The sequence below is a fragment of the Octopus bimaculoides genome, chromosome 5 (assembly GCF_046866305.1).
Source record: "Octopus bimaculoides isolate indiv1 chromosome 5, ASM4686630v1, whole genome shotgun sequence".
Lineage (NCBI taxonomy): Eukaryota > Metazoa > Mollusca > Cephalopoda > Octopoda > Octopodidae > Octopus > Octopus bimaculoides.
Genome location: NC_142932.1, coordinates 114,364,617 through 114,391,195, shown reverse-complemented (window position 1 = coordinate 114,391,195; position 26,579 = coordinate 114,364,617). Strand labels below are relative to the sequence as shown.

General features: G+C 37.8%; 1 protein-coding gene and 15 non-coding genes across 17 annotated transcripts; 15 read left to right on the top strand and 1 right to left on the bottom strand.

Moving 5' to 3' along the window:
* The first annotated feature begins 2,396 nt into the window (after positions 1 to 2,396).
* Trnad-guc (transfer RNA aspartic acid (anticodon GUC)) lies at positions 2,397 to 2,468 on the top strand. The gene has a single exon. It is a non-coding gene; the product is annotated as a tRNA-Asp (tRNA).
* A 1,017-nt stretch (positions 2,469 to 3,485) lies between these two features.
* Positions 3,486 to 3,557, top strand: Trnad-guc (transfer RNA aspartic acid (anticodon GUC)). The gene has a single exon. It is a non-coding gene; the product is annotated as a tRNA-Asp (tRNA).
* Positions 3,558 to 3,642: 85 nt separating this feature from the next.
* On the top strand, positions 3,643 to 3,714 carry Trnad-guc (transfer RNA aspartic acid (anticodon GUC)). The gene has a single exon. It is a non-coding gene; the product is annotated as a tRNA-Asp (tRNA).
* A 243-nt stretch (positions 3,715 to 3,957) lies between these two features.
* Positions 3,958 to 4,029, top strand: Trnad-guc (transfer RNA aspartic acid (anticodon GUC)). Its single transcript has one exon. It is a non-coding gene; the product is annotated as a tRNA-Asp (tRNA).
* A 243-nt stretch (positions 4,030 to 4,272) lies between these two features.
* On the top strand, positions 4,273 to 4,344 carry Trnad-guc (transfer RNA aspartic acid (anticodon GUC)). The gene has a single exon. It is a non-coding gene; the product is annotated as a tRNA-Asp (tRNA).
* Positions 4,345 to 4,429: 85 nt separating this feature from the next.
* Trnad-guc (transfer RNA aspartic acid (anticodon GUC)) lies at positions 4,430 to 4,501 on the top strand. The gene has a single exon. It is a non-coding gene; the product is annotated as a tRNA-Asp (tRNA).
* Positions 4,502 to 4,743: 242 nt separating this feature from the next.
* Positions 4,744 to 4,815, top strand: Trnad-guc (transfer RNA aspartic acid (anticodon GUC)). The gene has a single exon. It is a non-coding gene; the product is annotated as a tRNA-Asp (tRNA).
* An 85-nt stretch (positions 4,816 to 4,900) lies between these two features.
* Positions 4,901 to 4,972, top strand: Trnad-guc (transfer RNA aspartic acid (anticodon GUC)). Its single transcript has one exon. It is a non-coding gene; the product is annotated as a tRNA-Asp (tRNA).
* Positions 4,973 to 5,058: 86 nt separating this feature from the next.
* Trnad-guc (transfer RNA aspartic acid (anticodon GUC)) lies at positions 5,059 to 5,130 on the top strand. Its single transcript has one exon. It is a non-coding gene; the product is annotated as a tRNA-Asp (tRNA).
* A 243-nt stretch (positions 5,131 to 5,373) lies between these two features.
* Trnad-guc (transfer RNA aspartic acid (anticodon GUC)) lies at positions 5,374 to 5,445 on the top strand. The gene has a single exon. It is a non-coding gene; the product is annotated as a tRNA-Asp (tRNA).
* A 243-nt stretch (positions 5,446 to 5,688) lies between these two features.
* Positions 5,689 to 5,760, top strand: Trnad-guc (transfer RNA aspartic acid (anticodon GUC)). Its single transcript has one exon. It is a non-coding gene; the product is annotated as a tRNA-Asp (tRNA).
* A 243-nt stretch (positions 5,761 to 6,003) lies between these two features.
* On the top strand, positions 6,004 to 6,075 carry Trnad-guc (transfer RNA aspartic acid (anticodon GUC)). The gene has a single exon. It is a non-coding gene; the product is annotated as a tRNA-Asp (tRNA).
* Positions 6,076 to 6,161: 86 nt separating this feature from the next.
* Trnad-guc (transfer RNA aspartic acid (anticodon GUC)) lies at positions 6,162 to 6,233 on the top strand. Its single transcript has one exon. It is a non-coding gene; the product is annotated as a tRNA-Asp (tRNA).
* Positions 6,234 to 6,633: 400 nt separating this feature from the next.
* Trnad-guc (transfer RNA aspartic acid (anticodon GUC)) lies at positions 6,634 to 6,705 on the top strand. Its single transcript has one exon. It is a non-coding gene; the product is annotated as a tRNA-Asp (tRNA).
* An 86-nt stretch (positions 6,706 to 6,791) lies between these two features.
* Trnad-guc (transfer RNA aspartic acid (anticodon GUC)) lies at positions 6,792 to 6,863 on the top strand. Its single transcript has one exon. It is a non-coding gene; the product is annotated as a tRNA-Asp (tRNA).
* A 2,693-nt stretch (positions 6,864 to 9,556) lies between these two features.
* Positions 9,557 to 26,341, bottom strand: LOC106869677 (N(4)-(Beta-N-acetylglucosaminyl)-L-asparaginase). 2 transcript variants are annotated; one of them, XM_014915500.3, is made up of 8 exons: positions 22,757 to 24,169; positions 17,810 to 17,969; positions 16,694 to 16,806; positions 15,309 to 15,421; positions 14,324 to 14,526; positions 13,048 to 13,155; positions 10,990 to 11,123; positions 9,557 to 9,849 (listed from the first exon to the last, which is right to left on the bottom strand). In XM_014915500.3, exons 1-8 carry the CDS (start codon positions 22,866 to 22,868, stop codon positions 9,740 to 9,742), a joined length of 1,053 nt encoding a protein of 350 aa, XP_014770986.1. In that variant the 5' UTR covers positions 22,869 to 24,169; the 3' UTR covers positions 9,557 to 9,739. The 2 variants fall into 2 exon arrangements, with proteins under 2 accessions (XP_014770986.1, XP_089209127.1); XM_089353001.1 differs by lacking the exon at positions 17,810 to 17,969 and having other exon boundaries at positions 22,757 to 26,341.
* Positions 26,342 to 26,579: the final 238 nt, after the last annotated feature.

Genomic DNA, 26,579 nt, shown 5'->3' with positions numbered 1-26,579 from the left:
TTGCCCACAAGGGGCTAAACATAGAGGGGACAAATAAGGACAGACAAAGGGATTAAGTCGATTACATCGACCCCAGTGCGTAACTGATACTTAATTTATCGACCCCGAAAGGATGAAAGGCAAAGTCGACCTCGGCGGAATTTGAACTCAGAACGTAGAGACAGACGAAATACCGTTAAGCATTTCGCCCGCCGTGCTAACGTTTCTGCCAGCTCACCGCCTTCCAACATTAAAAAAAAAAAAAATAAAATAAAAAAAAAAAACATTTCATAAAGTTCTCATAACACGCTGTTGTTTAGTCCCAGGTTAGACCTGATCACATATATCTTTGATCAAAGACGTTCTGGCCGTGACATTTCTGTCTCCACAGATGTAATTTTCCTCAAATTCTTTTATTCTGTTACCTAATTTTACTTTAATAGCGTTAGAATTAGGTTTTAAGATTAGAGTTGGGGATTAGGGTTTAGGGTTGGAGCTTTGGTTGGAGTCTAGGTTAGAATTAGGGTTTAGGGCTAGAGTTAGATTTAGGATTTAGGGTTAGAATTAAGGTAGGATTAGCGATTAGGGTTAAACCAACCAGTGGATGACCTGGGGTGAATGAATTAGTGGCATAACTACAGATTTGTGCCCCACCGTCTTTGGATGATCATAACTTTCAGAAAAATGGATATTTTTTTAAAGAAATTTTCTACGAATATGTGTTATATCATGTAGATTCCGAATATACAAATTTTTTTTGGGAAAGTGTTGGGTGGGGAATTTCGAAAAATTTACCGGAGTCCACTTCAATGCGTCTTTCAAGAAAATGGATATTTTTTAATGAAATTCTCTACAAATATACCTCGGACTATGTAGATTCCGAGGACATAGGAATTTTGGGGAAAAATAACTGAGGGTTATTTTTGAGAATTGTTCCCCACCCGGGGGTGTTTCGGTACAAATCGTCCATATTTGTTTCATTTTCTCCGTTTTGTGCGTTTGTGCATCCGTACTGAAGCAACAAGCAGGCAATGAAGCCCCCACCAGAAAATTATGCTAAAAATAACAGCTAAAGGTCTGGTATACAGAAATATGTTATTAAGACGACTTATCTGTTGCATACAATTTTTTCCCCACTTTAAGTATATTCCCAGGTAAACGTTTCTAATAGAAAGGCATAAGACACCCGAAGCGAAAATAAGGAATATACACGCACAGTTAAATAATGAAGTGTAAAGTATAATTTGTTACATAATGTATGTGGTAGAAATCTACGGATGCACAAACGCACAAAACGGAGAAAATGAAACAAATATGGACTTGTTCAGAAACATCCGCGAGTGGAGAACAGTTCTCAAAAATAACCCCCAATTGATTTTTTTTCGCCAAAATTCCTTGGTCCTCGGAATCTACATAGTCCGAGGTATATTTGTTGAGAATTTCATTTAAAGATATCAATTTCCTCCGAACCCCACCCCCTCCTAAAATATTCCCCCCCCCCAATTTTGTGTTTTCGGAATCTACATGATATAACACATATTCGTAAAAAAATTTCATAAAAAAATATCCATTTTTTCTGAAAGTTACGATCATCCAAAGTCGTGGGGGTGGGAACAGATATCTGTAGCTATGCATGTTAGCAATTAGGGTTAAACCAGCCAGTGGATGACCTGGGGTTAATCAATTAACATATTTTTAGTGAACATTTCTCTAAAAATTTTCTAGAACAAGTGAATAACAAAATCAGATTCAGCGTGCAAAATTAAATCAATTTACCTAATTTGGACCCATACGTTTTTCTGTCTGATAAAATAATGCAAAACAAACGTTCGAAAAGGCATGTAAAGAATTTAAAAAGGAAAATATCCTTACTGAAATTTTTTTGCGAAAAATTACAAAACAAACTGTGCGTTATATTGTAGTCATAGTTCAGTTGATGTAAACAATTAATACATCTTTTGAAGCGAAGATTCGAAAACGAAAGTTCCGAATAGAAGTACCTGTCAAAGAAAATCGGCGAAAAAAAAATAGAGCAGTACTTTTAAGCAGACAACGCCTTGGCTTGTTACTATAGTAACAGTCACTAATGTGTCTGTGGTTTTCGATTGGCTAAAATTACCCAAAATTTGCGAACTTCAAAGGTCATTATCCTTTTATTTATTAATTTATGACAAAGATAAATCTCATGTCCATAATTAGCATACATCAATGCACCAAATTTCAAAACAATTGGAACAAAATTAAAAGAATTGAAGATTGTGACAGCAACAAAAACGATTTCCCATTTGTCTTGATGTGCCATTTTCTATCACTATTAAAACTGACGGCATTTTTAACGATAGAAATATTCTAAAAATATAAAACACATTTTTCTGCATTTATTATTTAGTATTTATAAGTTATTGTTATTTCAGTCATCCTCGGTAGTATAGTGGTAAGTATCCCCGCCTGTCACGCGGGAGACCGGGGTTCGATTCCCCGCCGGGGAGGCATATCATTTTAAACTAAAGCCTTTTCATGTATTTATTTAGTATTCATAAGTAAAGGCTTTTATCAGCTGTCCTCGGTAGTATAGTGGTAAGTGTCACGCGGGGGACCGGGGTTCGATTCCCCGTCGGGGAGGCATATGATTTTATCACAAGCGATTTAAACTAAAGCTTTTTAATGTATTTATTTAGTATTTATAAGCAAAGGATTTTATCAGCTGTCCTCCGTAGTATAGTGGTAAGTACCCACGCGGGAGACCGAGGTTTATTATTTTTATCACAAGCTTTTTAATGTATTTATTTAGTTTTCATAAGTAAATGTTTGGCACTGTCATGGTATTAGCTGTCAGAAGTGAAAGTAGAAAAATCTGACAAGGAACGTTACTGCTGGTTTGAGTTGATTCTTTGGCTACTGACAGCTAATACCATGACTGGCTGGAGCGAGCTATCTGTCTGTCTGTCTCTCTCTCTCTCTATCTATCTATCACTCGAAAGTTATTGGAACAAATTTGACACCTATATCCATGCGTTTGAAAACACACTAAGTATAAGAGTACTACTAAAGCAGAGTGGCCCCGATCGCGCAGTCGCGCGTCCGCGCTAGCTAGTCGTGAGTGGTCGATCCTATTATTTTTAAACTTCAAACTTCATTTGTTTTCTATTTTGATAAATTCTCTCTGTTGAAAATTATATTTTTATATTTTAAATAATTTGCAATTTCAGAAAATATATTTTTATATTAAATTTGCGTTTTCTAATTTGATAAATTCTACGGACACAAACAGAGGTGAACGAGTGATAGATAGATAGATAGATAGATAGATAGATAGATAGATAGATAGATAGATAGATAGATAGATAGACAGATATATAGAGAGAGATAGTGAGATAGACAGACAGATAGATAGCTCCGGCTAGTCAGTAGCCAAAGAATCAACTCAAACCAGCAGTAACGTTCCTTGTCAGTTCTACTTTCAATTCTGACAGCTAATACCATGACAGTGCCGTTTTTATCAGCTATCCTCGGTAGTATAGTGGTAAGTATCCCCGCCTGTCACGCGGGAGACCGGGGTTCGATTCCCCGCCGGGGAGGCATATTATTTTATCGCAAGGATTTTAAACCAAAGCTTTTTAATGTATTTATTTACTATTTATAAGTAAAGAACTTTATCAGCTGTCCTCGGTAGTATAGTGGTAAGTATCCCCGCCTGTCACGCGGGAGACCGGGGTTCGATTCCCCGCCGGGGAGGCATATTATTTTTATCACAAGCATTTTAAACTAAAGCTGTTTAATGTATTTATTTACTATTTATAAGTAAAGAACTTTATCAGCTGTCCTCGGTAGTATAGTGATAAGTATCCCCGCCTGTCACGCGGGAGACCGGGGTTCGATTCCCCGCCGGGGAGGCATATTATTTTATCGCAAGGATTTTAAACCAAAGCTTTTTAATGTATTTATTTACTATTTATAAGTAAAGAACTTTATCAGCTGTCCTCGGTAGTATAGTGGTAAGTATCCCCGCCTGTCACGCGGGAGACCGGGGTTCGATTCCCCGCCGGGGAGGCATATTATTTTTATCACAAGCATTTTAAACTAAAGCTGTTTAATGTATTTATTTACTATTTATAAGTAAAGAACTTTATCAGCTGTCCTCGGTAGTATAGTGATAAGTATCCCCGCCTGTCACGCGGGAGACCGGGGTTCGATTCCCCGCCGGGGAGGCATATTATTTTATCGCAAGGATTTTAAACCAAAGCTTTTTAATGTATTTATTTACTATTTATAAGTAAAGAACTTTTTCAGCTGTCCTCGGTAGTATAGTGGTAAGTATCCCCGCCTGTCACGCGGGAGACCGGGGTTCGATTCCCCGCCGGGGAGGCATATTATTTTATCGCAAGGATTTTAAACCAAAGCTTTTTAATGTATTTATTTACTATTTATAAGTAAAGAACTTTATCAGCTGTCCTCGGTAGTATAGTGGTAAGTATCCCCGCCTGTCACGCGGGAGACCGGGGTTCGATTCCCCGCCGGGGAGGCATATTATTTTATCGCAAGGATTTTAAACCAAAGCTTTTTAATGTATTTATTTACTATTTATAAGTAAAGAACTTTATCAGCTGTCCTCGGTAGTATAGTGGTAAGTAACCCCGCCTGTCACGCGGGAGACCGGGGTTCGATTCCCCGCCGGGGAGGCATATTATTTTATCGCAAGGATTTTAAACCAAAGCTTTTTAATGTATTTATTTACTATTTATAAGTAAAGAACTTTATCAGCTGTCCTCGGTAGTATAGTGGTAAGTATCCCCGCCTGTCACGCGGGAGACCGGGGTTCGATTCCCCGCCGGGGAGGCATATTCTTTTATCGCAAGGATTTTAAACCAAAGCTTTTTAATGTATTTATTTACTATTTATAAGTAAAGAACTTTATCAGCTGTCCTCGGTAGTATAGTGGTAAGTATCCCCGCCTGTCACGCGGGAGACCGGGGTTCGATTCCCCGCCGGGGAGGCATATTATTTTTATCACAAGCATTTTAAACTAAAGCTGTTTAATGTATTTATTTACTATTTATAAGTAAAGAACTTTATCAGCTGTCCTCGGTAGTATAGTGGTAAGTATCCCCGCCTGTCACGCGGGAGACCGGGGTTCGATTCCCCGCCGGGGAGGCATATTATTTTTATCACAAGCATTTTAAACTAAAGCTGTTTAATGTATTTATTTACTATTTATAAGTAAAGAACTTTATCAGCTGTCCTCGGTAGTATAGTGATAAGTATCCCCGCCTGTCACGCGGGAGACCGGGGTTCGATTCCCCGCCGGGGAGGCATATTATTTTATCGCAAGGATTTTAAACCAAAGCTTTTTAATGTATTTATTTACTATTTATAAGTAAAGAACTTTATCAGCTGTCCTCGGTAGTATAGTGGTAAGTATCCCCGCCTGTCACGCGGGAGACCGGGGTTCGATTCCCCGCCGGGGAGGCATATTATTTTATCGCAAGGATTTTAAACCAAAGCTTTTTAATGTATTTATTTACTATTTATAAGTAAAGAACTTTATCAGCTGTCCTCGGTAGTATGGTGGTAAGTATCCCCGCCTGTCACGCGGGAGACCGGGGTTCGATTCCCCGCCGGGGAGGCATATTATTTTTATCACAAGCATTTTAAACTAAAGCTGTTTAATGTATTTATTTACTATTTATAAGTAAAGAACTTTATCAGCTGTCCTCGGTAGTATAGTGGTAAGTATCCCCGCCTGTCACGCGGGAGACCGGGGTTCGATTCCCCGCCGGGGAGGCATATTATTTTTATCACAAGCATTTTAAACTAAAGCTGTTTAATGTATTTATTTACTATTTATAAGTAAAGAACTTTATCAGCTGTCCTCGGTAGTATAGTGATAAGTATCCCCGCCTGTCACGCGGGAGACCGGGGTTCGATTCCCCGCCGGGGAGGCATATTATTTTATCGCAAGGATTTTAAACCAAAGCTTTTTAATGTATTTATTTACTATTTATAAGTAAAGAACTTTATCAGCTGTCCTCGGTAGTATAGTGGTAAGTATCCCCGCCTGTCACGCGGGAGACCGGGGTTCGATTCCCCGCCGGGGAGGCATATTATTTTTATCACAAGCATTTTAAACTAAAGCTGTTTAATGTATTTATTTACTATTTATAAGTAAAGAACTTTATCAGCTGTCCTCGGTAGTATAGTGGTAAGTATCCCCGCCTGTCACGCGGGAGACCGGGGTTCGATTCCCCGCCGGGGAGGCATATTATTTTTATCACAAGCATTTTAAACTAAAGCTGTTTAATGTATTTATTTACTATTTATAAGTAAAGAACTTTATCAGCTGTCCTCGGTAGTATAGTGGTAAGTATCCCCGCCTGTCACGCGAGAGACCGGGGTCCGATTCCCCGCCGGGGAGGCATATTATTTTATCGCAAGGATTTTAAACCAAAGCTTTTTAATGTATTTATTTACTATTTATAAGTAAAGAACTTTATCAGCTGTCCTCGGTAGTATAGTGGTAAGTATCCCCGCCTGTCACGCGGCAGACCGGGGTCCGATTCCCCGCCGGGGAGGCATATTATTTTATCGCAAGGATTTTAAACCAAAGCTTTTTAATGTATTTATTTACTATTTATAAGTAAAGAACTTTATCAGCTGTCCTCGGTAGTATAGTGGTAAGTATCCCCGCCTGTCACGCGGGAGACCGGGGTTCGATTCCCCGCCGGGGAGGCATATTATTTTTATCACAAGCATTTTAAACTAAAGCTGTTTAATGTATTTATTTACTATTTATAAGTAAAGAACTTTATCAGCTGTCCTCGGTAGTATAGTGGTAAGTATCCCCGCCTGTCACGCGGGAGACCGGGGTTCGATTCCCCGCCGGGGAGGCATATTTTTATCACAAGCATTTTAAACTAAAGCTTTTTAATGTATTTATTTAGTATTTATAACTCTTTTACTTGTTTCAGTTATTTGACTGTGGCCATGCTGGAGCACCGCCTTTAGTCAAGCAAATCGACCCCTGACTTATTCTTTGGATGCCTAGTACTTATTCTATCTGTCTGTTTTGCCGAACCGCTAAGTTACGGTGACGTAAACACACCACCATCGGTTGTCAATCGATGTTGGGGGGGTCAAACACAGACAGACAAACATATACATATATATGACGGGCTTCTTTCAGTTTCCGTCTACCAAATCCACTCACAAGGCTTTGGTCGGCCTGAGGCTATAGTAGAAGACACTTGCCCAAGGTGCCACACAGTGGGAATGAACCCGGAACCATGTGGTTGGTAAGCAAGCTACTTACCACACAGCCACTCTTTCGCCTATGTAAGTAAAGATTTTTATCAGCTGTCCTCGCTAGCATAGTGGTAGGTATCGTTGTTGAAATAACTCTCGTTTTGCAATCTTTGCTTACTTTTATAAAACATTTCTATGATCAAGAGTATGCCCACAGTGACTATATTTCCAGTAACAAATAAAAAAAAATCAGTTTTTCAACATGTGTCTCAAAGGTCCAGGTACTTCTGATGGTTAGACACAACATATGGCAGCACCAGTGCTCCAGAATCCTGTGCACCAATGAGCCGGGTGTGTTGGACACACAGCTGTTGTAAAAGAGAGAAGTTATTCTCCTATGACGTACATTACGGTGACCAGTATCTTCTGGGTTTGAACCAGTCCAGACAAACTAAGAAAAAATAGTGAAATGTAATAAATGGCAGGCTTGGGAAGTATGTAATACTGTCAAGAAGTTCCTGGACTAGTTCTGCAACACACCAGCATAGGCACAGGTGGTAAGAAGCTTGCTTACCAACCACATGGTTCTGGGTTCAGTCCCACTGCATGGCACCTTGGGCAAGTCTCTTCTACTATAGCCTCGGGCTGACCAAAGCCTTGTGAGTGGATTTAGGTCGACAGAAACTGAAACAAGCCCGTTGTATATATATATATATGTATATATGTATGTTTGCCCCAACATCATTGCTTGACAACCGATGTTGGTGTGTTTACGACCCCGTAACTTAGTGGCTTGGCAAAAGAAACTGATAGAATAAGTACTAGGCTTACAAAGAATAAGTACTGGGGTCAATTTATTCGGCTGGAGGCACTGCTCCAGCATGGCCGCAGTCAAATGATTAAAACTAGTAAAAGAGTAAATATAATTATTTAAAGTTTCATATATAGCTAGAATGTTGAGAAGTTCGTTTTGCTATTGCATGGTTGCAAGTTCAATCCTGTTGTGCAGTTAATTTTTTTCATGAGCCCTATCTGTTATATCGTTGAGCTGACCAAGGCCTTGAAAATCTAATTTATTCGACAAATCTGTGCAAAAGCTTGTGCTATATGTATATTTTAATCATATAAGAGGGTCTGCCAGGCTGCAAATATGCTAAAGAAAAGGAAGACAACCTAGAGAATGAGAGGCATCCATTCATGCTTGGTGAGGAGGAAGTTCCTAGAAATGTTTTCCTTGTGCTTGTGAGTGTAGAACAAGTTATTGGATAAGGCAAATTCCATGAACTGGAAGGAGGGCCACAGTGAAATGTAATAAATGGCAAGCTGCAGGCTTGGGAAGTATGAGGTGGTATTAAAAAGTTCCTGGGTTAGTTCTGTAGTGCATCAACAGCTGGTAGTACATGATTGTGCATGCAGTAACCTTCATGAGGCAATGTGTGGAGTAACATCATTGTGTTTACTCTGCAAGTTGTGAAATTTGTGATTTTGTAATCACATGTATGCTGTAGTCTGTGATTTTTGTCTTGGATAGGAAGTTGTAACAAAAAGCCAACGAGAAAGTCTGCTACAAAGAGAGATTATGTGTACTTCAGCAAGCTTACAGCAATGAGGCAATGGGCCGTATGCAATGGTTTGAGTGCCATGGGCACTTCAAAAGCAGAAGAACATCCCTGGAAGATGATGACCGATCTGGAAGACCTACTATGTGTGTCACCCTTGGAAATGTGGTGTTGTGTATTGAGAATTCATCTCCCAGGGCCAGACCATCGGTGGAGAGTTCTGCTGCAATGTTTTGAAGCATCTGAAGGAGGACATTTAGCGAAAGCGATCAGATCTGTGGAGCACGAAAAATTTGGTTCTTCATGACAACAATGCATGCTCACCAAGCTCATCTCACTTGTAAGTTTCTCACCAAAAATATCATGGTATTGCTTTCACACCTGCCCTCTTCACCAGATTTGGCACCTGCAGACTTCCATCTCTTCCCCAAGATGAAAATACAGCTCAAAGGTTGCCGTTTTAACACTGTTGTTGGTATCCGGAATGAATCACAAAAGGTCCTTCCTTGCTCACAGAAAACAACTTCCAGGTAGGATTCCAAAAGTGACAGGAATGCTGAGATTGGTGTATTGCTGTGCAAGGTGACTATTTTGAAGGAGATAATGCTAAAACTAAGGTAAATAAGTTATATTTTATTAAACATAACTAGTCCTGTAGTTTTTTGACATCACCTCATATTTGGTATTGCAAATGTTTAATAGTTGTTCACAGAAGTGATCAAAAAGATGACAGCCAGATTCAATAAATCTATGGCCAACATAGAAAAAACACACAGAAATAATAAAAGAATAATACATTTATTTCACTTGTTTTATAAGATATTAACACCATCCTTCTGCTTCTTTCCTCATGATTAAAATGTATAGTTAGTTGATGTTCTCATCTTCACCAATGTCATTGCTGAATTTTCTTTTGGAACATCTCTTGTAGGTAAATGCGTATTGGTAAATGTTGAGTTGAATCAAAATTTGAAATGTTTAGAACATTTTATTTTGAAAACAGTTGAGTTTTTCAATGAAGGATTTGTAACTGTGTACTGAACTGATCCACCAAAATTATGACAGGCTGCACCTGGAGGGAGAAATAAGAAAAGCAAACAATTTTTTGAGGACTTTCTGGCAATGATTTAATACTTGTAAATGTTTGTTGCATAATAGGTTATTGGTTGGCATTCCCAGATTTCACACAGGTATCCCAAGTTTGTTTCCGAACAAAACAATAAATATTTAAGGACACAGAGATTTTAAAAATTACTGGCTGAGTCTGGAGGAAGGAGCAAGTATGCATGGCTTTTGTAGGCTCTCCTTGACCAGTGGGAATGATGCCATTAATGTTCCCCTTGAAGATTTGTAAATCAACACCTACAGAGTTGGTTATGGATGGTTCTGGCAGTAGAGATAGAAGGAAAAAAAGGACTAGGGGTTAACTTTAGTTCAAAAATGATCTGTGAACATTGAGCCTTAAATGACTTGACTGAAAGACACAATAAATGTTGAGCTGCACCTATATCAACCCCATGTAACCATTAAAAGAAAGACGATGATCCATGAAGAAATTATTATGCATAGGAAGGGCATCCAGCCATAGAAACCATACCAAAATAGATAATGGAACATAATGCAGTCCTTGAACCCATCGGATCCTGTCAAACTCTCCAACCCATGCCAGCATGGGACAGGAGACGTTAGATGATGATGAAATGTTACTTAGCTCCAGGTCAGTCCTGGTCAAGATGACCTATGAGCATAGCATTTTTTCAAATAAGTCATTTATTTAAGATGGTAGAATGTGATTTGAGGGCGATCTGGTTTCTATTTCTAGCAGGTTGAGTGCTAGAAATGGCTCTGCAGACTCATTTGTGAATATTTGCATACAGCTATGTGTGTATGTGTATGTGTGATTATGCACATGTATACATGTGTGAGTGTGTGTGCATGCATGCATGTATGTGCATAGGTATGTGTATGTTTTAGTGTGTGTATCTTTTATCATATTCTGTTCACTTCTTTTACCAATACTCTTGTGCATGTGTGTGCATACGGATGTGCCTATGTGCATGTGCATGCACATTTGTATGCACATGTGTGTATATGTATATGTGTGTGTATTTGTACGTTTATGTACATGTGTGCATACACAAATATGTATGTGTGTGTGTGTGTGTGCATATGTCTGTGTGTCTGAGTGTCTCTCTCTTCTAATCATACCTACCATATTCACCAGTGATGGTAGTAGCTACAAGTGCTCCTGCAAAATTTGGGTATTTCTTGATTATGGGAATCAAAGCTTTTCTCGTTGCTTCTCTTGGACTTAAACCCTCTTGCATCAAGAGAACAGTATGGAAGCTGAAAGAACAAAATGGAAAAAGAACGTTGGGTGCATTATGAACAATAGTTATGTTGAAATACATTGAGCTGTCAGATAAACTTATTTCTTTTTCCCCTAGTAATTGGCACAGGTGTGGCTGTGTGGCAAGAGGCTTGCTTCCCAATCAGATGGTTCTGAGTTCAGTACCACTGTGTGCCACCTTGGGCAAGTGTCTTTTACTTCAGCTTCAAGCCATCCAAAGCCTTGTAAGTGGATTTGGTAGATGGAAGCTGAAAGAAGCCCCATTGTTTTGGGATCACCACTACTTTATTATCTCCCCTTCTTCCTAGCACTCCTGTCTCACCACCTCTATCTGGCCATTACCATGATTGACCGCTAGCTACTAAAGCTTTCTGTTTTTATTCTCTCTCTGTTTATTTTCTCGTGTTCCTTTCTGTTGAATAGCTTAGGCTCGAAACGTAAAAGACTTTCTCACCTTCGCGAGTGTTAAACTAATACACTTGTTTGTTGTTACACACCTGTCTTCATCTTTTGTTTTTTGTAAATTCCAACTATATATATATATATATATATATATATATATATATATATATATATATATATATATATATATATATATATATTGGAGGTGCAATGGCCCAGTGGTTAGGGCAGCGGACTCGCGGTCGTAGGATCGTGGTTTCGATTCCTAGACCACGCATTGTGAGTGTTTATTGAGTGAAAACACCCAAAGTACCACAAAGCAGGGGATGGTGGCGAACTCTGCTGTACTCTTTCACCACAACTTTCTCTCACTCTTTCTTCCTATTTCTGTTGTACCTGTATGTCAAAGGGCCAGTCTTCTCACACTCTGTGTCACGCTGAATCTCCCCGAGAACTACGTTAAGGGTACACGTGTCTGTAGAGTGAGTGTTCAGCCCCTTGCATGTTAATTTCATGAGCAGGCTGTTCCGTTGATCAGATCAACTGGAACCCTCGTCGTTGTAACCGACAGAGTGCCAAATATAATATATATATATATATATGTCTATGTGTCTCTTCGTGTCTGTGTGTCTTCCCTGCCTACCACACTGTTTGACAACAGGTGTTGGTTTGTTTATGTCCCCATAACTTAGCAATTCCATGAAATAAAGCAACATAATAAACACCAAGCTTAAGAAAAAAAAAACACTGTAGTTGATTCATCCAACTTAAAATTCTTCAAGGCGGTGCCCCAGCATGACCACAGTCTAACGACTGAAAAAAGTCTTAAGATAAAAGATTTATATTAATTCTTTCCACTGATATTTGGATTAACATGAAAAAGTGTTTTATTGGATTTTTTGTAGTTCTGTTCTTCCCTCACAACTTTTATTTATAGCCTTTGAAATTTGAATAAATTTTACCTCTTTTCATCTGATAACCCAAGGGCTGATCTCAAGATTGGTATACTGTGACTCCGTATAATGATAACAAAGTCTCTTTCTGAGTCATATAGACTCATAGGACCAGTTTCCTGGTTTCTATAATTTATATATTTCTCACTGGATAGTATGGCAGTCCATTGCAGGATTACTCATTTTTGCCAGTTGAGTGAACTGTAGCAACATGAAATAAAGTGTCTTGCTTAAGAACACAATGCATTTCCTGGCCCAGGGATTGAAAACCATAATTTTACAATCATGAGTCGTACACCCTAACTACTAAGCCATGTACCTCCACATACTGGGGCTCTCAGTCCCCTCCTATTTATCAGAGTCCTACAGGCCATCACTGAGTAGTTTAAGACTGGCTGTTTGAGGGAACTCATACATGTTGATGATCAAGTTCTCATAGCTGAATCTATAAAGGAATTAGGAAGATAAACCTGGAGCTTAAGCAGTTTCAAGGTGAACTTAACAGAGACGAAAGTTTTAATTAGTAGGTGTATATTTGTAGTGTATATATTATTGCTTTACTGACCTTGGTAAAAATCTCATCATAACGTCTCCATCACCTGTAGCTACAGCACCACCGACTGCATTGTCCACATAAGCACCAGCACCAACAATTGGTGAATCACCAACTCTCCTGAAAATGAAGATCTGCTTTGAATTATTCTGTTATGATAAAGAACAGTGAAATCTGTTTGAGATTTTTGATAAAAAAAAAAAATTCTTATTTCGTTTTTGTATCTCTCCAGATACAACATAGTAGCTGACTTGGGTCTAAACATCAGAAGCTACAACTCAAAAACACCCTGACTTCTGCTAAGTAAAACATTTAAATACATCTTTTACCTTTGAACTGAAAGATAAATTACTTATCAAGACTTTGTAATAATAACATTGCTGTCAAAAGAATTCTAATATTCTATGCTAAAACTGTGTACAATCTACAATATTTACATAGTGATTCTTTTATCACTATTTTGGCAAGTTCTGTGTAGTCTATGCTTTGTTGATGATGCTGTCACAGAAATGGCAAAACATGTTTGGAGTTGTCTCCCATACTTGTTGAACTAAAATAATATTGGTTATTTATTAATAACTATTTCCTTCTCATATAATAATTTCTAGTTAGCTTTCTTTTAATGCTCTTAGGCATTATTAACAACAACAACAACAATCTTTTCTACCATAGGTACAAGGCCTGAAATTTTAGAGAGGGAGCTGGTTGATTACATCGACCCCAGCACTTGAGTGGTACTTTATTTTAATGACCCTGAACAGATGAAATGCAAATTGACCCTTGCAATATTTGAATGCAAAACTTAAAGCTGGAAGCATTTTGATACTTTAATGAATGTTAATTTTCATCTTTGTCATTTTAACAACCAATTTTCTATGCTTGTATGAGTCAAACAAATGTTGTTGGAATGGATTTTTCTAAAGCCAGATTCTCTTTCTGCTGCCAACCCACAAATGATTCCGAGTAAGGTAAATATTTCCCTTTGTCTTTTGGGTAGGCTAGGTATACTTTGGTGGATGGATTCTAAACAAATGACATTTTCCATGTGTATGGAGTATGTGAGTTATTTATTCTCTAAACCATGCTAAATGATGATGACGGTGATGATGAGTTCAAGTTTTAATACTCACTGCATTAAAAATAATAATACAAACCCAACTAATGTCTAAAAACAACCAAGAAATCAGAGATAAAGAGCAGCAGTAAAGGATCAAGCATGAATATATTCAAAGAAAGAAGAAAAAACGAAAAATTACAGAAACATATTTTAAAATTAAAAATTACAAACCCAGGAATTTTGTGGGTCATTCCATTTGTGGTAGTTCCTCCTGCAATATTACCTTTGGCATCAACAACAAGCATACCAATTGTGTCATGGTTAGTTTCGGAGATATCAGGTGAATTTTGTGGGTCATGGAATTTGTAAAGAGGGTTGTCACGATTGGCAGGTTTGTAAGGTCCACAGTGTTTTCTAGGGTCTGGTTCAACATCCTGTTGAAGAAATATAATGGTAATTTATAACTATAGCCATGGATAAATGTTTTCCAATCTGGGGTGCTAGCTCAAAAGTGGGACACCTAAATTTATTTCATGGTGTGCTTGGAATTCAAATCAAACTTTATCTGCATTTAAATGCCTTTATGGAATATTTAAAGGGTAGGGTTGGCCAATGTGACAGGACATCTAAGTGGGTGCTGGACTAACAAAGGTTAGGAAACAATGTGATAGATTTCCATTTTAATTATATATATGTGAAGAAAAATTTGACTTGATAATACGAATTAATTTTTTTGTTATACATTCCCAGCATAAAAGTGGGGTTAAGTCTACATGGTTAAGAAATTTGTATCCTAGCCGAGTGGTTCAAGGTTTGATTGCATTGTGCAGCATAGAGGAGCATCAGGTTGACCAATAGCTTCTGAGTAGAAGTTGTTTGAAGGAATTTGCACAGAAGTTGTTTACACATGCATCATCATCATCATCAATTAATGCCCGTTTTCCATGCTGGTATGGGTTGGACAGTTTGACTGGTGCTGGCGAGCTGGAAGCCTGCACCAGGTTTCAGTCTTTGCTTTGGTAAAGTTTCTATACCTGTTTCAGGTTCAGTTCTGCTGTATGGAACTGAACCTGAAACCTTGTTGTTGGGAAGCAAACCACTTAACAAACAGCCATGTATATTTTTTAAAGGGCATTGACATTAGGAATGAAGCTATTTGCTATGTAATACATGATCTAAGATACTTACTTTCTAATACATGATCTAAGTCACTTACTTTCCAGTAGTTTGGTTGACATTTACCTGAACGCCACTTCTTCCACACTGCTATTGATTCATTTGTATGCAGATCTGATTCCTTAAAGCCCATTTGAAGAGCAAATTTCGTGGCTGCAACAAAACCAAAACAAAAGCAGATTAAACAACTATAATTCCTGTTTTAATTAACTGTAATGGACAAAGTATATATATAAAATATAATTAGTTATAACAGTTTAAAAAGGTTTTTTTTCCATCTTTTAAAGGGAGTGTTTTTTATCAAATTTTCAGTTGTTTCTTGGGTGTCATTCTCTCTCCTTCACATTCATCACATTCAGCAACTTCTCACAACAACATGTTCAAGCCTGTTTCTTCTCACAAGCAGTGAAAGTAAGTATGTTGTTATCTTTCAACACACAATTTTCCCCAGCAACGTTTTGATTGACACTGACATATGGCTTTGTAATGTAAAACCCATCAGACCCCTGATCCTCACACTGCAGAACATTGGAAAACTTCTTACTTTGGGTTTTTCTTTCAAGCTACACATACCTAACTCTATGCTTCTCTTCTGGTTACTTGCAAATATTTCCAGCTACTTGATCCATCCATCCTTCCATCCATTTTCTCTAGCCACTATTCATGGGAGGGTTGTGGGGTGTAGAGTCTCCAGGCACTTTTTCCTTAGGGTCCTATACAACACTATTGTCATTACACTTTCAGGCTAGATTAACGAGCATTACCAACTGAGACTATGGATATTATCCAACCATCTTCTTTTAATCAACCCCTGCATCTCCTGCCAGTTGGCTCAGCTTGATGAACCCATTTTGTGATTCTTTCTTGTGACATTCTAATCACATGTCCAAAGTGACCTCTCAATGTGGAGAAGTAGTGGCTTGACCTGGAAATAATCCCTGACCTGCCAGTTGTGCGCCCCAGTCAAGAGATCTCAATATCGTTCCCAAGTTAAATCATAACAAATGGAATTTAAAAGAAAAAAGAAAACAAACCTGTGATGATTGACCACAGTAAATATCAACCGTCACATTTCCAGCTGACCAAATGGTTTGTTTACTATTGTAGTAGAAAGTCCCAGTCATTTTTGCTACCAAAGTATTCTATATTTGTGAAAATTATTGATTGAATATTAAATGTGAATAAGTCTATAAACATGCAAATGTTTTACTTGGCATATATTTTCAAAATATGCTGTTAATCTTCAAGTTATGTAAACAAACAAGTTAGTAGTGCTTGGAAAAATCTTTAATCATAAGTCTCCTAAATCAATACTAACATGCACTCAATAATAGAAACAAAAACCAGGCCAACCATTGTGATATTATTAATATAAAATATCTGATAAACAAAGCAGGACACTGATTCTTAATTTAGTAATTTTACCTGCATCTCCAACAAGCAGTGTATGGTCAGTATATTTCATCACTGCACGGGCCACAGATATTGCTGACTTCACCCTTCTCAGGTCAGCAACTGCTCCAACAGAATGAGTGATTCTACAAAATTGATAAAAATATATAAACTAATTGTGCATTTGTAAAAAGGCATGGTTTTATGATTAACAAGTTCATTTCTTATGATTAAGAATTTCATTTTGCTCCAGGTCTATTGCATGGCACAGTACCTTGGCTAGAGCAGTGGTTTTGAACCATTTCTTTTGTCATATATAAACCCCTTTGATTACTATTTTACTCTGGTGGACCCCCATAACCAATCGAATATGGTAGGGGTCAACCAGACTTTTATGGATGCTACTTTCAAAATTTTTTATTTTGTCTATCAAACATTTCTTTGTGTAGGCTGAACTATGTAAAATGTTAGAGAAAGAAATGTAACTGTTTCTTGCAATATATACATCAAAAGCAAAATTTGTTTATGGATCATATAAGGACCACAAGGGCTCATACGGACCCTGGTTAAGAACCAATGAGCTACAGCCTTTCAACAAAGATTCAGGTTGTCTAATATACTGTGGGTGAAATTTAGTAAACAGAAAACATGCAGAATCCCACTATACATGTATCTCTGTGTGTGTGTGTGTGTGTGTGTGTGTGTGTTTATCAGTAACAAGTTTGCTGATATATCAGTGGCAAGTACAAAATTACCTTGTGGTACTATGTGAGTAATGTCCATGAATGCTGAGGTTATGGAGATGACATTAAAAAAAAAACAATCACCACAAACAAGTATCTGTTTTTAACATGGACCATGCTCTTGTTAATTCCATTAGTCATGACCAGACGTAGACACTCTCTTAACTCTTAAACCATGTAGCTCAGTGACACATCCAGGTTGCGACAAGCAGAGAGAGAGAGGGAGAGAGAGAGAGAGAGAGAGAGAGAGAGAGAGAGAGAGAGAGAGAGAGAGAGAGAGAGAGAGAGAGAGAGAGAGAGATGCACCAGTCGTTGGTTGGCACACAAAAATGAACTGCTTTCCTCAATGCCAATTGTTATCCAGTCTGGAAATTGAAATATATAGTTGAAATATAAAGCACGTTACCCTTCCATTATCATTGCATCAAGAGTTGTTTCTCCATTTTCATCTGGTGATCCACCATATCCAACACTTGAGCCGCACTGTCGATGCAAATCACACATGGAGCATCCATGTTCAATGGCATCTAAAGCAGATGTTCCTTTACTGTTGATCACACTCCAAGCTTTAAAACAGATTAAAAATAACAAACAGAAAAAAAAAAACTGAGAGAATGGGGCCATTGCAATTATCTTCTGGCACCACTCCCAATAGACATTACAGTTACCCCCTGTCATCATTTCTCACAGAACAGACATCAAAGATACTGCTACTGCTACTAGTACCAACACATCCCAATCAGTTACCTCCTGCAACCACTTCCCTCAGAAATCATATTTTCTTCCTACCTCTACTCCCCACAGTAGTGGGGAGTAGAGGTGACCTCCTGCTATTACTTCTCAAACATCATAGTTACCTCCCATTACCACTCTCACCAGTTACATTCACCTAAACACATCAAAATTACCTTCTCCAACCCTTCATCAGCCACCTCAACACGTCTGTTGGTTTGGTCATGCACAATGTCATTAATGGAGTGTATCTCTTTATGATGTAGTTGTATCCAAGTACCTCCTGAGATAGCATAAACAGCAAAATAGGTAGCTATAAATGTTGACTAGTACAATAAAGTTAGATCTTGAATCAATATATATATGAAGGGGTGCTGAAAACTTCACAAGATGTAAAGATTACAATTTAGCAAAATCCAGAATTCCACAGGTTGCAGACAGAACACCACATTACACATTGAGACAAAAATATACAAAATGTAAGACAACTTTTACAGATGAAAAACTCAGTTTTTTCCCCCAAACTTCACAGACCTTACCATTATCATAGCAATCACCACAATATTGTGCTAAGGAACTCTCCCTTCCACTCAGTCCACACAAAAGACAAACAATAAAACAAACACACACAAAAGTAACAGTGGTATCAGTAACCTGTTTAGCCACAAACGCTATGCTGGAATGTACAACACCAGAGATAAATGAAAAGGGAGCAACAAAAACTAAGTGGCATATTGGCTCAGTTGTTAGAACATCCGATAGAAAACCTCAAGGTATTTGTTGTGACTTACTACATTGTGAGTTCAAATCCTGCCGAGGTCAACTTTACCTTTCATGTTTTTGGAGTCAATAAAGAAGTGCCAATCTAGAGTAGCTGATTGGCAGAGATGTAAGAACATCAGACTAGATGCTTTGCAGTAATTGTTCCAATTCTTTGTGTTCAAATTCTACCTTAGCCTATTTAAGTGGTAAGCGGAATCTATTACCCAGTTTAGCACCAACACCTGGTCCATGGGTGCCTTTAGCAGAGTCTACTCTGTTGCCAGCATTCACCCTAAGTCTCTAGTTTGATGATATCTTCCCCACTCCAAAGAATCTTGGAGGCCCCTGTAAAGAGTGACGGGCACTGCATTCCTTCCTAAAAAATTTAGGCTCAGATGTCGTCAAGACCTATAGGTGGGCAAGGAAAAATTGGACAGCAGAGAAATTATGACATGCTTAGGCTGCCAGATTGCAGCGTGTATTATAAACTACTGGCTGTTGAACATATAGTGTGCTTCTCAACTATAGAGAAATATGATATTCCTGGAATGCTATATTTACCAATCACTTCCAGGTATTTTGCTGACTATTCATAAATCATTGGTCTTCTGGGTCAAGGTTAACTGAACTACATAGCAACGATATAAAACAAATATATATATGAATTCGTTCATACAGTGGACCTGGTGCCTTTTGTGGAAGCTTTTGCCCACTTTTCAGGACCGAGTGGTTCATGCTTGACTGCTGCTGGCATAGCAGAACCCTTCTCCATTTTGATCTTTGGAGATCTGCTTTCCATTCTGGCATGGGTTGGACAGTTTGATCAGAACTGGTAAGTTGGAGAGCTGCAGCAAGTTCCTGTCTGGTTTGGCATGGTTTCTATGGCTGGACGCCTTTCCTAACGCCAACCACTCCAAAAGTGTATTTTTACATGCCACCAGCTTGGGTACCTTCACGTGCCACTGGCACATAAGTCTTCCCAAGTATGGCATATCACCATGGTCTCAGTCACTTGTCATCACCTCCACAAGGCCCAACGTTTGAAGATCATGCTTCACCACCTCATCCCATGTCTTCCTGGGTCTACTGCTTCTACAGGTTCCCTCCACAGTTACAGACTGGCACTTCTTTACATAGTTGTCCTCATCATCTATGACTATGATTTCACTTGGAAGTTAATATTTATTATACAAATCACTACCCTAGATGCAGGCAGAGTGGTAAGAAGTAGGTGAGGGCTGGCAGCAAGAAAGGCCACTAGCTGTAGAAAATCTAAATCAGCAAACTCCATCTAACTCATGAGGGTGACACGTAAAAAGCACCCACTACACTCTCTGAGTGGTTGGCGTTAGGAAGGGCATCCAGCTGTAGAAACTCTGCCAAATTAGATTGGAGCCTGGTGTAGCCATCCGGTTGCACCAGTCCTCAGTCAAATCGTCCAACCCATGCTAGCATGGAAAGCGGACGTTAAACGATGATGATGACTACTCTCATTTATTATATGATGCAAGCTTTCTGCTAATACAATGGCCAATTTGGAATGCTTGATTTGTTTTCCTTTTTCTGTTCTGCCCATCTATTCTCCAAATGTGTTCCCATACTTAATTAATCATTTTGATTCAGTAGTTTTCTATTCATTACATGTTCAGCATTTTACTCTTATATTTTTACTCATAAGAAGAAAGATATGAGCTCTTAAGTAATGATACATGCAACCCATATAAAAAAAAAAAAACAAAAAGACAGGGAATACCTAACAATAAGAACAAAATATTTTGAGAAGGAAAAGATTCTTAACTCAATCCAGGTTTTTTTTGCTCATTTAAAAAAATTTTTGTAACGGTAACACATTGATGTTCCTCTTCCCAGCAGATTCCAGCAGGAAAAGTAACCAATGATAAGCTTTAAGAAATTACTCTGACAAGCAAATATATTCATTCATTGCATGCCAGTTGTGGATAAATGATTATAGGAACAACGAAGAGGATGAGGCAGCTTACAACAATGACAAAACCTGATCTATCAATAAACAATGCTACCAACTATTTAAAAAATATTTGTCATAATCTCTTTTTGAATATTTAACATTGTCATAGGCTCAGGCATAGTTGTGTGATTAAGAAACTTGTAGCAGACAGAAAATTGTAGAAATGTGTGTGTGTATGTGTGTGTACAGATGCGTGCATGTATATATGTATATATGCCTGTCTGTCTAGCTATGAGAAATATTATCTTGGAAACAAGTAAGCCTTGGCAACAGGAAGTATATCACCCATAGAAAATCTGCCTTGAATTCCACCTGACCCATGCAAACTCAGTAAAGTGGAAATTAAATGTTGATGATGATGATGATAATAGATTTATCATTACTTCTTTCTCTGTCACTTTACCCAAACACTATACAAAGATCTTTGTTCCACTAACATCCTCTGGGCATAATTCACAGATCCAGCACTTCAGATTGTCCATCTCTTATTCTAGTTGTAGACAATACAGTACTCTATGACATGTGCTGGTTTATACCTTGTCATCCTTCTTTCTTTACGAGTGGGGCGACTCTGTGACACTTCTGCGTTACCCTTTTGGTCATCTTTCTCGTTCTGACTTGCAGAAATGTCATTGATATTCGTTAATTTCCGTAATTTTAAAAAATTTATTTACTTTTGTTTTAAAGTGAAAGAGAGGAGAAAATGAATATGTACATGTATATGAAATGGACGTGTGAGAGAGAGAGAATGAAGGGGTGTGTTGGCATGTATATGTACATCCATAAATACATATGCATATATCTTTTTTCTATGTATGCGTGTGAGGGAGAGAGAGAAGGCATGTGTTCTCATGTATGCCATTTTTTGCCACTCCCTCTCTCTCTCATACACACTCGCACACATACATACAAAAAAAGAAAAGATGTATGTATACATAACAACACAAGACTTTCGCCTGCCCCCCTAAAAAAAAAAAAAACACCCTTAAAAAAATTTTTTTTTCGACACTTTTCGGCTACGGGGAATACGAATCCGCAAAACAATTGGCAAAAATCGGCATTTTAAAATTACCACCCCTATTTCCTTCATTTTTTTACTTTTTTCAGAAATTTTCAGAATTTTTTTCCTTCAAAATATGCGGAAAAATACGGAGATTATGATTCTGAAAAAAATTTCCCAAAAGTTTTGTAAAATTTTTTTTAAAGAATTTTTTTTCTTTTCTAAATATGCGGAAAAATACGGACATTATGATTCGGACAAAAATTTCAAAACATTTCTGTAGTTACGGTTAGGGGGTTAGGGAAAAAAGTCAAAATTGAAGAATTTGAGGAGGGGGTGAATTTAACAATGCTGATTTTTGACAATTTTCTGAAACCTCCGTATAGGAAAACGGGGGTTTTTGGAAAAAAAAAAAAAAAAAAAAAATTAATAAACAAATTTGGGATAAAATGGGGGCGGAAGTCCTTCGCGAAGGATGACCAATCTTTTAAGTGCTTAAGACTGTTATGACTTAATCCAGCCCTGGGTCCAGAAATCAAACCCCGATCCCAAGATACGGCATGGCTTTGTATGTATTTATGTTTGTCTACTATTACACAGAATCACATGAACATGACTCATGTTGTTTGCGCTTTATAACAATCTATTGGAGGCTTGACCTCAACAGTTAGTAATATTTGATTCAGGATGTATTTTGCTGGAGTTATACTTTATCTTTTCTTTATTTTCTTTCTATTCTTCCCTTGTAGATGCTGTTTATGTATGCAATGAAAACGTTAATTTGACATAAACAATGGTTATTAAAGTTATTTAAACATAAGAGAACAATAACACATTGCAATAAGAAGAGTAAAAGTATTTATAAAAGTTACCTTTCGCATTTGCTGTAATAAAAGGCCATGTATTTATGACTATAGGTAAGTTTGAACTCGCAGATCGAGCGACAAAAATAAAGAAGAATAATAAACACACCATCTGTGACATGATTCAACAAGAAATGAAATTTCAGTATAGGCTTAGAGTTATCTCCCCTTAGAAAGTTAGTAATGTAACCAGCTTCTGGGAAGGGCAATTGGCAACGATTTATTTCAACTTTAAACTCGTAATTCATTTTGTTCCATTGTTTATTCAGTGTTATTTTTTAAACATACAATTGCTTTGTTTTGTTAACGAGTTTCCTGTCTTCTGCAGAAACTCTTAGTTGTAGTTGAAATAATACTCTATATTTATTTTCACTCGAAGTGTTATTAAGCGAATAGAGTAAGTTTGTTCGATCAAGTAATACTGTTGCGACAGTAAATGACTTCAAAGCGAAACATAATTGATTTGATGAATTTATGAGGTTAAAATACATGAAGTATGGTGGCAAGTAGAACGTTTTAAGTTAGTAAACTCATGAAACTTCAACTGTTCGTTTGGTATGTTGATTCACTGTTTATTTCTATTTTTCTGGACCATATTGTACTGACGAGTAGAAGTTGTATAATACTACAATAACTCCGAAATCATGATCTATAGTTTAGTTCGTTTTTAAGGGGTTGGCTTTGAGAGTTGCATTTCCTCGCATTCGGTAAAAATGTGCTTTTTATAGTAGTCTGACCTTAGAGTCCCTCATGGCGTGAGGCATTATTATATAGTAATGCCCTTATATAAATATATATACTGTGGTAACTTTTATACACTGCCCACAACATTTGGGAATCTCTTGTATGTTTCGGTATTTATTTATTGACGGCTTTTGACGTGTGTGTGAGCAACATAATGTACTTTACTTTAGTACAACCGCTGAGCGTTTATGTCTTATGTAATAACATTTTAACGAAAGAATGCCTTTAGCTTATGTTTGTTTATTCCTCATTATGACGAATGTGCGGAATCTGAAATCCAAGTTAAGGCTTCCTGGCAAAAGTACTTCCCATCTTTGTTCTTGTCCCGAAGCTCGAATATAAAATTGTCAACCGGCGCCGTATTTCCCATTATTAGTTACGCGCTAATCTTCCTACATTTTGTACAGGAGGGAGCCTCGATGACATATAGTTTATTTATCATCACCATCGTTTTTATATCCTTCTTTTCTCTGCTTGCATGTGTTGGATGAATCTTAAACATAATTCTTTTTGCCATATGGACTGGACACATTTTATCGCAGCACTGACATTAGAGAGATTGTCTGGGATATGAGACGTTTTGACGTTGCTGGTTCGACGCTGACTTATTTGAAACCAAACGTTTTAATATTTCTCACGTTTTAATGGTTCTGTCTATTTCCCCTTCTCTCTGCTTATGTTCGTGAGGGTATTTCTCGATGTGTAAGAGGAGAAGGAAATTGTTTATGTTGATTGTGTTCGTTTAATAATTTGTAATGTCTCTCACCCTCACTCTATCTATATGTGTATATTTCTGTTCGTGCATACATGTGTGTATTCGTGGATTTACTTCCAGCACTTGTACTGTCACCAAAACAGGCTGAATGTCCAGTCAGCCATACCAAATTGTCAGTATCATCAGTGGCCCGGGAACAAAATTTGCTTAGGGGGTGCAAACTCAGTTTCAAAATTTGGCACTACTGGAGAAGTGTGGATCCGAGTTCTGGGAGTGTGCATGTCACAAATTTGCGCATGTACCTGTGTTAGTCGTAAGTAGTCAAATTTAGCACACAGGTAAAAAATGAGACGCTCGCTACTTGCTGTAAATGGAGGGTGGGTTATCCATCTGATACAAGAAGAAAATTGCAGATTAATTGAATAAAAACATGAAAAATAACAAAATGACATTTCATTGAAAAGTAAACCATTCTGAAAGATAGTTCAGAATGTTTTCAAAACATTCATCTCCAGCTTTTCCCATATTTTATTAAGGGTTAGGGTTTAAAGTTAGGGGAAGTGAATGTTTTTTCAGTATTCAATGATTATTTTTCACTTCTATATTCAACTTATCTGCAATTTTCTTTTTGTATTACATGGATAACCTCGCTCCTTTTACAGCAAGTAGCACGCGTCCGAACATTCAAATGTCAGTTTACCAAGAAAGAAATAATGAAGCTATAAGTAGTGTTAAAATGGAAGTAAGCCGAGTTTTTGCATCACTCCATAATTCACACGTATATGAAAAAAAACTGTATCAACATATTCCAAAAGTTTTCCTACGCTCACACGTTTTGTTAATGAAACGTTTCATGAGGATGTGCAAAGTGTTTTCATCGTATATTTTTTTATGTACATGCATTATGGTACAACGTGTAAGACGGTGCTGTGTCATTGTGGTATGGAGCCAGGTCTTCAAACGGCGAAGTGCACTGAATGTTCTTTCGCTTGATGCAACAGATACAGGTGAAGACAAGACAAGCTGCATTAACGCCAACACTTGTAGCATACTAGAACGAAAAATAGCATCAGACGCTCTCCATTTTTCAACTATGTCATTAAATGATTTAGGCAAATTTTCCCTTTCCGTCCATAGGCCAGCAAGAAGTTTGATTTGAGATGACAGTAAGAGTAAATCAAAAGAAGCAGGTAGAAGCAGGTGCATTTTCAAAGTTAAATACTCCACATTTGACTGCTGACAATAGCAACTCCTCTTGCTCAGAGCATACACGTATTCCCTGTTGCTGAAACCGGTGAGTCAATTCATTTTCGATGACAGCCAGTATAGAGAAAAATTGCCGACGCCAGTCATCGGTGACAGAAAGAGCAGCTTCTTCAGTAGTTGTTGTGTGCCTAAAACGCAGTGATGTATTTTTTAGATCGCGAAATGTTGGGAATTTTCACCAAGTCAGAAGAGGATACTTCATCAAAATATTTTTCAAAAACCTTCTCACTTCTCATTTTTGAAAGAGAGTTTTTCAACTTTTCAATCAATTTCAAGCAATCACCGGCTGTCGTGCTTGGACGCTGTAAGCTACGTGCCACTGGCTCACATACCCCAAATATATCCCCAGTGATTTTAATGTCGAACAAAATGGAAGCTTTGCCAGATTGCTTTAGCAGCCCTTTAACAGTAGCCTTTGTTGTTGCTCTTAACGAGAAGTCATTAAGAAAGTCAAGCAAAACAATTTTGAATATTCTTATAATTGTTTTCTGCTTGTTTCAGTGCTGTTGCTCTAATGCACCACCGAGTTGGACACACTGCTTGCAACACAAAGATTTGTCCATTGTGCTTTTCTTTTTGGTGACTCTTTTACAAGAATGGCGCATTGATGAACAAAGTTCAGTGCATCAGCTACAAAGGTAACCTTAAAACTAACTTCTTGGAGGACAAGGTCTAGAGAGTGGTTTCCACAGTGTACAAAATATGTACCTGGGAACAAATTTTTCACTCGCATTTGTACACCTGAAATGTTTCCACTCATGGTACTTGCACCATCAAATGAAAAACAGCATAACTTTGAGCCAAGTGAAATGTTTAGGTGACAAAAAACATCTAGAATAATCTTAGTCAGTGTCTTCGAAGGGGGATTATAAAAACCTAGAAAATCCTCATTGACATTCAGGTCTTCAGAAACGTACCGGACAGTGATTTTTTTTTACGGAATCCCACGTTTTAGGCTATGGAGATTCCGATTCTCAAGAAAAATTTTCAAAAATTTCAATTTCAAAATTTCGATCCCCCCCCCCCCGGTTTTTATATAGATCCACAGGGTAAATCTAACCCTAACTCAAACTCAAACTCTAACCCTAACCCTAACCCTAACCCTGA